Source organism: Plasmodium coatneyi, chromosome 11 (genome assembly GCF_001680005.1).
Source record: "Plasmodium coatneyi strain Hackeri chromosome 11, complete sequence".
NCBI lineage: Eukaryota > Apicomplexa > Aconoidasida > Haemosporida > Plasmodiidae > Plasmodium > Plasmodium coatneyi.
Window position 1 is genome coordinate 1,496,043 of NC_033566.1, and position 15,055 is coordinate 1,511,097.

At 42.9% G+C, this 15,055-nt stretch overlaps 5 protein-coding genes across 5 annotated transcripts; 1 reads left to right on the plus strand and 4 right to left on the minus strand.

Moving 5' to 3' along the window:
• Positions 1–253: 253 nt before the first annotated feature.
• Positions 254–1,390, minus strand: PCOAH_00035000 (60S ribosomal protein L27a; the record flags this gene model as incomplete). The annotated part of the gene is made up of 3 exons (XM_020060291.1): positions 254–810; positions 933–1,107; positions 1,256–1,390. 2 exons carry the CDS (start codon positions 1,095–1,097, stop codon positions 529–531), a joined length of 447 nt encoding a protein of 148 aa, XP_019915869.1.
• A 2,771-nt stretch (positions 1,391–4,161) lies between these two features.
• On the plus strand, positions 4,162–4,958 carry PCOAH_00035010 (Uncharacterized protein; the record flags this gene model as incomplete). Its single annotated transcript, XM_020060292.1, has 3 exons — positions 4,162–4,165; positions 4,341–4,468; positions 4,566–4,958. 3 exons carry the CDS (start codon positions 4,162–4,164, stop codon positions 4,956–4,958), a joined length of 525 nt encoding a protein of 174 aa, XP_019916018.1.
• Positions 4,959–5,260: 302 nt separating this feature from the next.
• Positions 5,261–7,156, minus strand: PCOAH_00035020 (Uncharacterized protein; the record flags this gene model as incomplete). Its single annotated transcript, XM_020060293.1, has 1 exon — positions 5,261–7,156. One exon carries the CDS (start codon positions 7,154–7,156, stop codon positions 5,261–5,263), a length of 1,896 nt encoding a protein of 631 aa, XP_019915631.1.
• An 890-nt stretch (positions 7,157–8,046) lies between these two features.
• Positions 8,047–10,365, minus strand: PCOAH_00035030 (Uncharacterized protein; the record flags this gene model as incomplete). The annotated part of the gene is made up of 1 exon (XM_020060294.1): positions 8,047–10,365. One exon carries the CDS (start codon positions 10,363–10,365, stop codon positions 8,047–8,049), a length of 2,319 nt encoding a protein of 772 aa, XP_019915810.1.
• A 3,428-nt stretch (positions 10,366–13,793) lies between these two features.
• PCOAH_00035040 (Histone H3) lies at positions 13,794–14,204 on the minus strand (the record flags this gene model as incomplete). The annotated part of the gene is made up of 1 exon (XM_020060295.1): positions 13,794–14,204. One exon carries the CDS (start codon positions 14,202–14,204, stop codon positions 13,794–13,796), a length of 411 nt encoding a protein of 136 aa, XP_019915963.1.
• Positions 14,205–15,055: the final 851 nt, after the last annotated feature.

Consider the following 15,055-nt stretch of genomic DNA (forward strand, 5'->3'; position numbering starts at 1 on the left):
CGGATGAGCAGCAAAGTCCCCCCTACATACGAAGAATATTTTTGCAAATTGGACCTGTTCAGGCCATCCCACACGTCAGTTACATTGCATTTTTGCATGTAAAAAGAAGACACGTTGGTTTTCGCCTGTTTCCATTCAACCTTTATTTTTTGTTTATCAATTTGTGGGTTTTCTCATTTTGCCCAATCGCCCGCTCCTACGGGATTCGATTCCTATTTTCGCTTCAAATTTAAAGCGTATTTTTTTTTTTTATAATTTTATGTCATTTTTAAGAGCGTTTCGTTTCTACGTATTTGTTGGTCTGTTCGGAGTTGCTCCTGCGCTGGGCAGGTCATATGAAACGTAAGGAGAAGGCATGCACACAGATATGTACTTTGCGTTGAAAAAGGTAAAAAATGAAAAATATTAACACTGATGATAACGGTAGCGTTAGCAGTGTTATGGGTTATTTCCCATCTTCTTTCCATCTTATGTTTGTCTTCTATTCCTTTTTTTTCTTCTTTTTCTTCTTGTTCCCTTTTGTGCCGCTTAGGCCACCAGTACGCATTGACCGCCAACTGCCTTAATTTTTTTCTCGGCCACTGATGAGAAGTACCTGGCCTTCACGACAATGGGCTGATTGTGTTTGAGCTTTCCATTTCCGAGGACCTTGAAGAAGCCCTTTCTGGTCACATCTATCACTGGGGCAATATTTTTGTTTTCGAAAAATTCTTTTTTCTTTTCCTCGGGTAGGAGTCCCCACAGTTTGTCCACGTTTATGGTGGGACAGAACTTGCGGTTTTTCAGGAGGTTGAAGTGTCTCATTCCGACCTGGGGAAAAAAAAAGGCGGGTAACGCACGCATTGTAACAGGGGAGCTGCACAAGCGGTACTAACACACGAATAAACAAGCAAGTTGGCACAGTCGCACTATTACTTTCCCGCAGGGCTCACCTTTCCAAAGTAACCAGGGTGGTACTTGTCAAAGTTGATTCTCATGTGGTGCATACCACCAGCCTTTCCTCTTCCACCGGGGTGCTTTCTGTGCTTGCCAATACGACCATGACCGGCGGACACGTGTCCTCTCTTTTTCCTGTTCTTCTTAAATCGTGTTGCCATTTTGTGCTAACTGCTCGGGGGATGAAAAAAAAAAGGGGGGAAGGAATGCAAATAGGCGTGTTTCTATTTTCTTTGCATAAGGGGAGGGACATCCTCATGCCATGACATCCACCATATTCGTTAAACACTTCTGGCCAAGGGGGAATGTTCCCTCCTACCGCTATTTGCTTTGTGGCGGCCTCCCTCTTTTATATGTATTTTTCTTTGGAGTTTTTTTTTCTTTTTTTTCTTTTTATTTTTTTGCTATGCGGGATATGCTTGCTCCCCATTTGAGGCCCACTTCTTTTCCCGTTGGGCATACTTTCAAAATGGGCTGCTTTCCCTCCAGCCGACTGGGAAATGTCACTTTTATTTGTTCCCTTGACGAGGGGTACAACAACATACCTTTTACGTTCCGTTGGTTTTGTTTCACTTCTGTGGGGTTGGTTGAAATTTCACGCTTTTGTGTTTTTCTGCGTTCTCTGCAAGGAAAATTATATGCTACGTAAATATTTTTTCAATACAAAAAATTCTTTTTCCCCAAATGTTTCCTATTCTTTTTAGCTGCTGCGAAATGTGATGGGATTCCTTGCAATTGTTGAGTTTATTTTTTTCCGCTAGCTGTTGGATGTTATCTATTATCTGTTTTTTTTTTTTTTTTTATACGTCGCTACAAATTCGCCGCTTTTTTGGGGGGAAAAGCCACTTCTCTTATTTGTCGTTTCTTCGCTGCTCCCCGCGGGCACGACTCCGGAACATGGTGTATGCTTGTGCCGTATGCTCTTGTGCTTATGCGTGGTGGGCCCCCTCTATTTTTCTCGCCCCCTGCGGGTATCCCCGTAAAATGGTGCCGTAAGGGGTAAATCCGAAAATATCACTTTCGCACTTCTTCACTGAGGAAGTGAAAGGTAAAAAAATAAGGGAAGCATTCCTCCGTGGGGAGAAACAAACTCGACGCCCACCCCGAACGCGCGCTATTCGACCCTTTCATAATAAAAAAAAGGATTCCACTTAAAAAAAAAAAAAAATGAACAGGTATCACTTGTTAAGCTAAATTATTCCGTTATTCCCCCCCAACAATTGTTTCGTATGCTTCCATTTTTTTTCCCCCCCAAATGGATTTCTTTAGAAAGATGTTTAAGCAAAAAAAAAGAAAATAGTCCTCGTATCGTACCGCCCCCTATGTACAAATAAATTACATGACAATGCGAGTTTGGAAAAAATCCAAATGGAACAACCCTCCGTTGTCAGCAAACACAACAGCGCGCAAATATTTGTCCCCTCCGAATGTTGCAGCTAAAGGTTGATAATCGCCTGAACAGGTCAGGTAAAAAAAAAAAAAAAAAAAAAAAAAAAAATTCCATTTGGTGAGTTTTTTTCCCATACGAAATAGTCCAATATGCATACACACACTTATTAACCGTCTTAAAACATGACGGAGGGTGAGAAGCCCTTAACAACATTCGTGGCGCAATCCCATGTATGTGGCCGAAGGAGAATGGGAAACCAGCGATTGCAAGCAGCATTCACAATTGCCACATTTTGTTGAATGGGTGCTGATAAACCACCGTCACCCCCCCCAAACACATTGTGGATGCCCCAGAGAGGTGAACATTTTGGGCAACAAAATTGTGTGCCTGTTGCTGCTCCGGATGTTTCCATCCCTTGCATATTCACGCATATAAAATGCTTGGGAAAGTTGAACGAACTTCACACATTTCGTGAATCCAAGTGCCCATTTCAGCGGAAATATTTAACCCTGTGATAATGAAACGTATAATCGGAATGGTAAAAAGAATTCCTCGTAGCGTTCATTTTTTGATGAGAGCGTGAAGATGGCAACGTCAATTGGGATTTATAAAGAGGAGGTTTATGTCTACCTTTTCGGGGGAGGCAAAAAAAAAAAAAAAATCGCGAAATTGTCGCTCCATTTTGATATATATTCGAATGGTATATTGCTTGGGGTTGCTTTACCATGTTGTTAATTTTTTTTTTTATTTTATTTCGCATTGCAGAAGGTTGTTCCTTTCTGACAACACGCTGTCCATTTCCTTTTTCAAGCGCTACATTTTGGCAAAAGGTGACGTAGTGTCTACTCTTCCCACGATAAGCAAAATGTTTTTTCGTAACGGTGAGTAGCTGTCGGAATGGACAAATAACGACCCTTCACAGCGCCAAAAGGGAAAAAAAAAAAGAACCATTCCTCACACAAACAGAATGCTCCGTCTATATTTGTACTACGAAGAAGTATGAAAAATGGAAAAGCTTCTTCCGTGCCAACGGATAATGTTCTTTACCCCTTCTCACACCTTTGTCCATCCACCAATTGGTATGCGCATTTTTGTAACATTCCATGGGGTGTTTTTTTTGTTTTTTGTTTTCCTGTCCCTTTTGCTTTCATGCATGGGTAGAACGGCGGTATGCCCCTCTGAGCGCACGCCTGCTTGTACACCCCCATCCACCACTCTGTTGTGTCAAGCATAGCGCTCCCATTCAGCGAATCCATTGCGTGCTGTTTCGGCGGCATACATCACCTTCCATCCTATAACAATTTCTGGCTCTACTATATGAATAAGGAGAAAAAAAAAAAAAAAAAAAATTCCCCATTAATCCGTTTTCGTCATTTTTTAGCGCAAGCGCTCATGCATGGGTGCCTGTATTATGAGCAAACGGGCCATCGGAAATTGTCGATCTTTTTTTTTCTCCTCATCATTTTCTCGGCACCATCATTTAATAACTTTATGTAACCGCCACGGGTTTCAAGTTGCGCGAACGATTGCCACCCGCTAGTAATAGTGACAGTATAATAATAATAATATATAATTTTTTTTTTTTTTTTTTTTTTTTTTGCAAAAAGGGAAGCTACGCCAAAGCTTCATTGTACAGATTTTGCACTTGCCAGTTTTGGCTGATCTGGCGATTTTTTTCTCCCTCTCTTCTTCTGCCTGACCGCTCTACGGATCTAGTAATCCATACTCCACGGCCCCCTCGTTCCGCCGTTCCATTCTTCTTTCGCCATAACGGCGCTCGCTGCCTCGCTGTAGGTTCCATTTTCCTTTGAAGCTCCCCCCGTGTGGCGTTCGCAATGGGTAAGTAATGCGCCGTAAAAGCAAATGACCGTAGAAAAGGCGATCGGATATGGGTTCTCCCCCTTGATAGAGGAATTATGTGGACACAACTCACCCGTCCTTACTCACATAAGGTATGCATATAATACCTCTGCACATGCATGTATACACCCCCGCTTCTATTTCCCACGCGCAGATAAAGCCAACAGCGAAGTGGACGACTGGACAGAGTGGCTCAACGACGAGGAGGAAAAAAGAGAAGATTTCAATCTTGATTCAACAGCCAAGGATGAAGCGCTGAAGAAAAAAATTTTACAAAACAATGTAGACGACATAGCAGACTTCCTAGGAATAGACGATGACGATGAGGAGAAAAAAAAAAAAAAAAAAAAAAAATGAACAAAGTGATGCCCCAGCTAAGAGTAAACAGCAGGAAAAAATCATAACGTTGGAAAGCACCCCCCTAAATTCTATAAAGGATTGTGAAACCTTGGGAGAAATTTTGGCAACGAGAATACAGGAAAGTAAAGCCAAAAGTGTAGCCATAGAAAGGCTGCTCTCCATTATTCTTCCTGCGTGTGAAGCGAAATTAGAGGATAAGGAAATGCAAAGCATCAACAGGAAGATGCAGGAACTTATCGAAAAGAGGGAGAAGAAAAAAAGGTATGCTCTCATAAATAAAAAAAAACCCAATGAGGTAAAAAACGCTCTTAAGAATTATAAGGACGAGGTCGATATGATTTATGGAGACTTGTCCTACGATGAGGAAGATTACGAGAATGAGGAAGCGGAAGAATTCGCCGAGGAGTACTAGCAGATTTGGTTCCGCTTTTCCTCCCTGCCGGTCTTACTGCTACCCCCTTTTTTATATATGCCCTTTTTTCGCCCTCCCCCCCTAACCTTTTTTTTTTAAAAAAAGAAAACTAATTAAAAGCTAAAAAATTAATGTGCAATTTGGTTGATTCAAGGATGAGTGCAAAGTGACTAATCGGACTAACCAACGGGTATGTTAAAATCGACTCGTCTTGGCAACCTTCACGGTGAAAAGCACAGGGTAACAAAAAAAAAAAAAAAAAAAAAAGTCTGTGCATTGGTGAGCAGATATGTGAGTAGCTGCTACGTAGAAGCAGTCCCGCTGGGGAAGTACCTGTGTGTTAACCCAAACGCTATGAACTGCCTTCGCTCTTCCGGAGAAAGCTCCCTCCACTGGTGGAGATTAATCGAAAAGCACTTCATATTTAACGTGGTTAGATGATTCCGCTTCATGTTACAGTAAATATCAAAGGAGTTATCGCACAAGTGGGTCTTATCCGTGTCAAAAAGGATAACCACTTTTTGAGATTCCGTTTCTGGACTTCCCTCTTTTTTAAGATCGAAGGAGATATGACTAAGGTAGTAGTTAAGTAGCACTTTGTTCTTGCTCAGATTTTTTATGCAGAACGTGCTTCCACTTATTTGGCGTAACATTTCGTGCAGATTATCCACTTCTTCATTTAACTCCTGTGCGTATTCTGGTGGGTTCTGTTCATGTTGCATCTGCATGCTGGCTTGGATCTTTTCTAAGGCGTTTTGCAGCTTAGTTCGTCGTGTGCGCTGGTCTGACTCGTCCACTTCTACTTCTACATCTACTTCATTATCGCAGTAGCTGTTTGTGTGGTTTTCCCTCAAGGAGTCCAATCCACGTGACACTGCACTCGGGAAGGACTGCATCAGACTCACATAAATCTGAAACAACTTAACTCGTTCCTCTTCATGAGACGCTTCAAACTTGTGGACGTTAAAGAGGTGGTCCAACATACACACATATGCATCCGTATTAGCTACGTGCAGGTTCAAGTAAGTGAATAAGTAAATCAGTAGAAGCAGATCCTTTGCATCTAGTGAGTAAAACTTGCAACAGAAATTCTTTTCCAACGATGAGAGCATACATAGGGGGAAGTTAAAACATTTTTGTTCCTTTAAAGTCGCTATGGAGAGCAGCAAAGTTAGGCAGCTAGCTAAGGGTAGTTCCCCAATAAGGTTGTACATATATGTATTGAGCTTTTCATAGAGGTAATAATTTTCACATCTTAGGGAAACATACGCCAGGTAAATGTTAATGAGCTTCTTGGCTGCATCGATTTGGTCTTGCTTGTCGAGGGTGTGATGATCGTTTAGGAGGTGCACAATTTCTGTGGCCACTCGGTGCATGAGGGGGGCGTTCCTTACGTTTGCGTTGTGGAGGCCGACGCACAGGAGGTGGTAGCAGTCGAGGGGTAAATGGCGGGGTAGGTCACCAGGTAGGTCACTGTTCAATTCGGTGGATTCATCCGACGGTGTGACATCCGCCCCAGCAAGGAAGTCCAAAACGACCTCTACAAAATTAGTCGAAAAGGTAGCGAACATTAAATCCGTCTGCTCCCCCACCCGCATGTTCTTCATACTAGTGACGATAAAAAAAAACTGGAAAAATTTATTCACATCTGCTTCAAGGAAACCTTGCAAGTAGGGTTTCTCCTGTATAGTGAGTAGAAAATCATGGATTAGCATCTGAGGCATGAACTGTATTTTTGAGAAGCACAAGGCGAAGAGAAACATCTCCTGAATGTTAAACGATGGGATCTTTAACTTGATGTAACCGAGGAGGTTTAAAAAGGTGGGGCATTTCCATATGTTTGTCCTCCCATCGGAGGAGCAGTCGGCCTCTTTGCTCAGAACCAGAATCCTGTTTAGTAGATGCAGAAATTTATACGCGTCTACCTCTTTTGCTGCTACTCTGGGGACCCCCCCATTGCCCATTCCTTTCATAAATACGTCGAAATTATTTTCCTTTAAAATTTTATCCACCAGTTTTATGGTTTTCTCCAGCTCCTTTTCCGATCGGTTTGTCCTCTGCTGGTTCTGTGCACTGGTGATATTCCTGTAGGGGTGGAAATTCAATGGGGCCAGAGTCCTCACCACGGTTATTCTGTTAGCCCACCGCCGCCGCAGCAGCAACAGGTGGGGTGGCCCCACGGAAAGAGGAACCCTCATTGTTGTCCTTCCCGCTGTAAACACATCGACCAATAATGAGGGCCAGGGAGTGCACTGAGGGGCCTCCCCAAATAGGCAGCATTTCACACGAGGGGGTATAGCCTACAAGAGGTCATCTTCCACGTCGTGAAGGATGAAGAGAGCTGCCAAATGGGAGGTTCAACTAAACCGTTAATTCCTACGCGTTATCTGCTCTGTTGGTCGAGGATCCCAAAAAAAAAAAAAAAAATCACAAAAAAAAAAAGGGGAGTAAAAATAGTGCGACAGTAAGGGGGGGAAGTACTCCCTTGAACGCACTGCAGAAGTCGACAACGGGTTAGCGCACCTGTGACTGAGCAGCGCCAGCTTCCGCAGCTAGCGATCTGGAGAATACCCCCTCTTCTAAAATGGTTCACCCCCCTTATGGGGTTAACCCGATAATGAGGTGGGGTCTGCACAATGGCCCACATTTCCAAAGGGAAGAAGTAACCCAACAAGGGGAAAATGTATGAAAAGTGCTTCCCCCCCCGATGAGGGAGGATGCCATCTATTTATGCTTTAAGTACCACTTGTGACATCCCGACCTTTGTGAAACCCCTCTAGTATGCTGGTGGGGTACTTCTTCCCAGAGGGTCACCCCTTTTTGCTTCCCCAACAGGGGGGACATGCATACAGGTTAATGTAGTGTTTTGGATAGCGTTCAAAAGTGAACAACAAGGCCAGTGCAAGGATGGGGAAAAAGTTAATGAGTTATGAGGGGTGATCATCACAGTTACACAGAAAGGGGGGAAAACATTCCCCACCTCGGGATCTCCTCCCATGTGTGGGTTGGCAAAAAAAAAAAAAAAAAGGTGGGGTAGATATATTCCCCTTTTTTGAGGGTACACAATGGGGGCACCCCGCCGGGTAGGTTAAACGAGTGAACCCGTGAGCGTGCTGCTCTTACGAACCACATTAACAAACTTGCAAAAAAACAAATTAGAAAAAATTAGCAAGATGATGGAGGAGCGAATTAAGTGAATAGATGTGCCGTCCTCACAAATGTCTGAACTCCCATCATGCATGACACATAAAGGAATGTTGTACGCCCGGTTGACGGAAAAGAGGGAGGAGATCATCGTGATGAGTGCCAAGTTAACAAACACGAAGGAGACATACTTCACCAGCTGGATATTCTTCCCCTTCTTTTTGTAGTTCAGAAGAATATGCAACAGGAGGCAGATTGGAATGAGTAAAAAAAATAATATTGCGTAGAGCAGAATCTTATGATACGTACCTGCCTTTTTTATTTTTGCCAAAAATTTACACTCAAGGTTGTAGATGGTGGGTCCGAAAATGTGTTTCCGTGTTAGGACTAGCTTGTCGTCTTTTAATAGTCCTACATGTGCTGGATTTTTTAGTGCATCTATGAGAAATTCATCAGAGACTTTCCCTTTTGTGGGATCAATTAGGTTCTGTTCATATTTTAGCTTATTGTTAGATGCCAAAAAGGATAGAAAGTTTTCCAATTCTTCTTTCGTAACTGTGTTGCAAATTTCGTTGCCTATTAGTGACTCCATCGTTTGTTCCTTGTCGATGGAGAGGGTGACGTCCCCATTTTGTCTGGAAACTTTTTCCACCCTCCTAATGGTCGTTGCGCCTATGTCAATGTGCACCACCTTCTCGTTGTTCTCGGATTTTAGTTCCATTTGGTGCACCTTCCATGAGTCGTAACAGATAGATGCCGTGACAAAGGCGAAGCAGATTATATATAGGAAAAAACACAACAGAACGTTGTAGTGGTGGCAAAAGAAATTCACTTCCTTCGATAGTTGTGTTTTCTTTTTTTGCAAAAAATATTTTTTATCTTTTAAAAAGGTATTGTTAGACATGAAGGATTTGATTTTCTCTAAACTGTAAATCTTCCTGTCGATCCATTCGAACGAATGTTTCTGTTCCCGTCCCTGGGTATGTCTCTCCCCTGATGTGTTTGTAGCCATTCCATCTGTTGTTTCCATATTTCCCGTGTGTGCTTCCAAATCAACGCCTGCCATATTTTCATTCTGCAGATCCGTCAGGGGGGTTTCTTCCGTTTTGGTGGAACACGTGTGACTCTCCCGAACGGTTGCCATGACGTTTTGGTTCTCCCCCTGTAACTGCACTTCGCCAGTTGCAATTTGGATGGGGATGTGTGCCTCACTGGTGGCAGCCTGTCCTGCGTTGCTATTGTACTCATTGAAGCTTCCATTAAGGTTTTGTTGGTTATATCCCCCTCCACTGCTTCCGTCGGTGCTGCTGACAGGGTGCCCCTCACCCACGCCTTCCACCACGCAAACCACCTCATTCGTGCACATGTGTTGGTCGTTCACCTTATTGGAGGAAGCCTTCTTCCGGAAGAGATGCAAAATTTTGTTCTTGTATTTGCTCTTGTACTTTTCCGTACTTTTATCTTTGCTCTTTTTCGCCTTGATCAAATCTTTGTTCGGTATTATATTTATTTCTGCTTTTTCTTTACAACCATGGAAATGGCTCATTGTTTGGTCGTCCCTCTCGTTGGGGTTTCCGAAGGGATTTCCCCCTCCTTCTTCTGTTGCAACTATTGCACCTGTTGCTGCTTCCCCTTGGTCCTCCTGATTGCAGGAAACTTGGTGATGATTGCTTTTAGCCGACATGGGGTCTTCATTTACGTCCTCTCCTTTGAGTATCTCCCCCTTTGCGTCTTCTCCTCCGGTTACAGTTACGGTCGAATCATTCTTCCCATTTTCTGCGTCCCCTCCTGAGTGGGCATCCACCTGTGCTGAAATATGTTGCCCTTCGATAGGGATACCCATCCCTGGACCACCTCCCAACCCCAGGTGTGCATCCTCCTCTTCCAATATTTTTAAAATATCCTGTTGGTTCTTCATTTGTACCTCTGCGTCTGTGTAGTAGTTGTCCCCATCGTCCTTCTCATGGTTTGGTAAATTCGTCTGGAAAGGATTTATGCCCTCATTTTTCAAATGACGTTCACTGAAAATGCTCTTTTCGTGTCCCTCTGTAGATACATTATTGACCGACTGAACTTCATTTTTCAAAGGAGTCTCACTCTCTGTGTAATTAAAATAGTTGTAGTTGTTTTCGTCCATGTTGATTTTTTGATTTTTTGTATTTTCTATGGATGTCAAATTTGAGATGGACTTCTCATCCGTCAGATGCTCCGTAGAGGAGTTCATTTCTTCTATAGGGTTTTTTCCGTTGGTTTCGGTCTCCATGGTGGCGTCCTACCTTTTTTGTGAAGTGTGAAAAGAGTGCCTACCTATAACACTCAGGTGTGTAGGGGTGTCTCCCAGGGGGAGGGCGCAAAGATGGTGATGGTGGTGCCAACCGGGACGGCGAGAAATACGCAGCGAAATGGACGGCGCTAAAAAAAATTGGCCAAATTGGCAGTACGGCAAAAATACCTAATTTGGCACCATTGCGAGGAAAAAAAAAATTGTTGTGAAGTGAAGACCGACCAGCCGAGTCTGCCCAGTCGACGTGTGCACCGGTCTGGTTGCAGCCGAAAGGGAAATACAAAAAATACGAAAAGTTGCATAAAATGGGAACAACCACACGCGTGTATTTATATGTGCATACGTTTGCAGAAGGGTATCCTCTTTTCTAATTACGAAAAAAAGAAATAAACCAATTATTCTTTTTTTTTTATTTTATTTTTTTTCCCCTTTTACAACGCCAACTGTTGCACGAGTTAGTGATAACGTCGCCCAGGTGGAGGGGATGATGGCGGCGCAATTTGCACGTCTTGCATGCATTCCTTCGCACTGTGCACATGTGTGTGTGAATTTTTTTTTTTTCCAAAACAGGACGAATGTGTCACTATTTAGTACGTGTAATGAAGAAGACGCATTCACATTGTAGGAATACTCTACCATTTTGGCAACATTTTTGCGTTTCCCGTTTGGGAGGAATTCCCCATTGTGTGCATATTTTTTTAAGTGTGCTACGTACTCCTTTGCAATGTCAGGGCCGTCTTTCACTTCCCACATAAGGGGAAGTTGTTGTTGGTGCTGCTAGGGGGGGAGGTTTTGCCCCTACCGCAGAGTTGCATGTTTACGTGTGGTGCACAACAGGTGCGCAGTTCTATGGGTGGAATTCCCCCATTTGGCACGCCCATCGTGTATGCCCCTTTGTTCTTCTTCCATTGCTACGGGGGAACGTGTGTGAGAGGAAGGGGGGTTCCTTCCAATTTGACCTTCGCATAAGTATACGTCCCTCTACATTTGAATGGCGTTTTACCCCCACCATGTTCGCGACAAAAAGGGCGTAAAAAAAAAGAAAAAGAAAAGAGGGAGGAGACGAAGAAGATACCCTTTTCCAACCTACTCAGTCGTAGAAAATGTTCCGCGCTGGCAGGTACGGCTACTGCCTCGTTCCAACCGGTAAGGAAATTTACACTTGGGCGTTTTCTGCATGCGTGCCGCTATGTATGGGAGTTGCCCAAAGCAGCACGCCTGCACAGTGCGGAAAAAACGGTAGGAAGAAGGAAAAGAAAAACCATCACTGGATGAGTTTCCTTTCTCACCAAATTGGTGGCATCGTTAAAATGCACACATGGGGTGTTGTTAACTCAGCATATCCCTCTTTTGCAGACGCTGTGTCCAGTGGCATTCCTGCACACCTGCACGGGGGCGTACAAAATGTGTTGGAAGAAAATGCCACGCCCATGCTGCTGAACCGGTATAACGTTAGCCCTTCAAAATTGAAAAAAAAAAAAAGTGTTCCCACGCATATTCCTCTTCTGCTTTCGGGGTACAGTTACACACTACTACCTCCAAATTGTGCAATGCACACAGAGAGAAGCTAATAAAAAGGAATCTTAAAGGAGCTTTCTCATTCAGTGGGTGACCCCCACTTTGAGTTCGCCTTCTCCCCACAGGCAGCATGATAACTCAGGAATTTCAACTCTTAGATTGCCGTCACAATGCATGGTTTGTAATTTTAAAAAAAAAAAAAAAAGCGAAAGAACAACACGTGGTGGTGGTAAAATGGTGATGGTAGGATGGTAATGGTAGGATGGTAATGGTGATAATGACGCAGAAAAAAGGAAAGGAAACTAAATAACATGATACACATAAACTATACTCATGCAAGCACAACAGACATGGATGTGCCACATGGCCACAAGGACAAAAGTAAAAAGATATGTGTGTACATGGTTATTAAAATTTACTTGAGCGTTTGCATTTTTTTTTTTTTTTTAAATAAATAAATACATACACACATATATATATGTATATATAAATATATATGACCAAAAATGAATATGGAAAATAACTCAAAAAAAAAAAAAAAAAGCCTTTTTACTTTTTGTATTCATCACGTATGAGGAGGAGAGGAAGGTGGTGTGTGCGAAAGGGAAAAAGACCCAGAACACTACACCCCTACTTCCTACTCCACCCCCCCACACCTATTTTACATGTGTGTGTACGGATGTATATATACATGCCCATACACACGTAAAGGCAAAAAAAAAATTTCGCGTAATGCTGCATAATGTTGTATATAGGGAGAAAAATAAAAATAAACTGAGGTGAGATGTGGGATGAGGGAGGATGCAAATAAAAAAAAAAAAAAAAAAAAAAAAAAAAAAAAAGGCTCACAAGTCAACTCCAAACTTCATATGTGTTGGTTGGATATGTGTTGTCACGTTTGGCATGAAATGTCCTTCCTCTGTTCGTAGCGAAGAAGATTTATTCCCACTCCGTCCATAACGATGGGAATGGAGAGAAGTGGGTGTAAAACTCACTCTGCTGCGAATGCTTGAACACGGGAAATCGTCGAACGTTTCCGCCGCGCAAGGTGCAAAGGAAGTCTTATTCATATGGATGCCCGTCCAACGTGTGTGCCGGCACATTTGTGCAGGTGCTTACATATAAGTAAATATATGCGCATACGTACAATACCCGTGTGTCTGTCATGTGTGTGGTGGTCCATCTTGTGCGGATTTAACACATTGCACTTGGTTCTCTCCTCAACACTCATGGGGCAATAACCACTTTGCTATGTGGCAACTGACAGGTGTCTCGGAAAAAAGCTTGCGATGCGCGTTTTTTTTTTTCTTCCCACGGTTTGAAAAATTTCTGTCTTCCCTCTTACGGTCAATGTGCTGCCGAGGCAAACATACCTCTCCAAATGCTTCTCTTAATATCACCGTTTGGCAATTTTCCACGGACACGCGAGTTCATACATACACACATGCACAAGTGTGCGAGACCCACAACCGAACGTGCATCTTGCTATGTGAACTTACACATATGCAACGCAGTACTGTGAACAGACGAGTTGATCTTTCTTCGCGTGAGGAAGCAACAAGGGAAACCTCCCCCCGCTGTCATACACGTGGGTAACGCACGCAAATATATTTGCATACGTTCGGCGCTGTGCAACGCTTAGCGAAGCCACGCCTTCCCATGTGTACCACGAACGGTCAGAAGGTGCCACTTCGCTGCCGCATCCTCGGCGAAAATCCTTTCATTCCAGTAGTCAATCATTTCTTCACTTTGCCTTTCGTTTCTTCCATTTTTTTCCTTCCCTTTTGGTTGTTATTTATTTTTTTTTTTGGGGGGGTGTTTTCAATTTTTTTTTTTTTTTTTTACACAACGTTGGGGGGTTCCCCTTCCGCTACGCGGAATACACGCGTTTATGATCTCTCTCCACGAATACGTCTGGCGAGTTGTATGTCCTTTGGCATGATGGTGACTCTCTTTGCGTGAATGGCACACAAGTTGGTGTCTTCAAAAAGTCCAACCAAGTAAGCCTCGGCGGCTTCCTGCAAGGCCAGTACAGCTTGGGACTGAAAGCGCAAGTCGGTTTTATATTCCTGGGCAATTTCTCTCACCAATCTCTGGAATGGCAATTTTCTTATAAGCAGATCAGTCGACTTTTGGAACTTTCTAATTTCTCTCAGGGCAACAGTTCCGGGGCGATATCTGTGGGGTTTTTTAATTCCCGTGGAAACTGGCGCGGATTTTCTCGCTGCCTTGGAGGCCAACTGCTTTCGGGGGGCCTTTCCTCCGGTGGATTTCCTCGCGGTTTGCTTGGTCCTGGCCATTTTGAACGTTTAGGTAAAAAAAAGGGAAGAAAAGGTATTCCACGTAAAAAGGGGGGTTGTTATATGTACGTATATACGTGCGGGGGAAAACCTTGAATGCGAAAAAAAAAAAAAAACGTGAAATAGCGAAATAACGAAATGACGAAACGACGAAATGGTAAAATAACGAAAGGGAATTTTATTTATTTCTCTCGCAAAAGTATGGAAAAACGAAAAGGATAAAAATTTGCAAAAAATATTTCTCCTTCAATTTGTTTAAAAAAAACATAAAATTGTTGTAAGGTGAAAAAAAAAAAGAAAAAAAACTAATTTGTGATTAAAAACGGGTGGTTAATTTTGTTATTTTTGTTGATTTATTTTTTTTTTCGATTATTTTTGCAAAATTCCCATTGCGTGTTATTATTCGCGTTTATTTGTTTGTTTGTTTTTTTTTTTTTTTTTTTTGTTTTGACAATTTAATCCTTTCTGCGCATTTCACTCTTTTTTTGCAATTGACAAAAATATTTTTACGTGTACTCTGCGCACGCGGATCGGCGCAGTCCATCCTTCAGTCAGCACGGCACAGCACATCCGTACTTACGCACCATATACTTTCACGTCACATAAATGGACGTGTCACCAACTGCCACACGGAGTGATGAACACAAGGCAGAGGCAAGTCCACCCGTAGGAATATATCGTATTATGCATACATCACTTTTTATGTGATCCATTTTTTTTATGTACGCCTCTCGGGTTCGCTTGGACATTTTTCACCACCGCGCGGCAAACCAAATTGTTGTTTGAATTATATGCGTTCATACGTAAATATAATATAATACATGTCCATACGCTGCCAGGCGGTCACACGC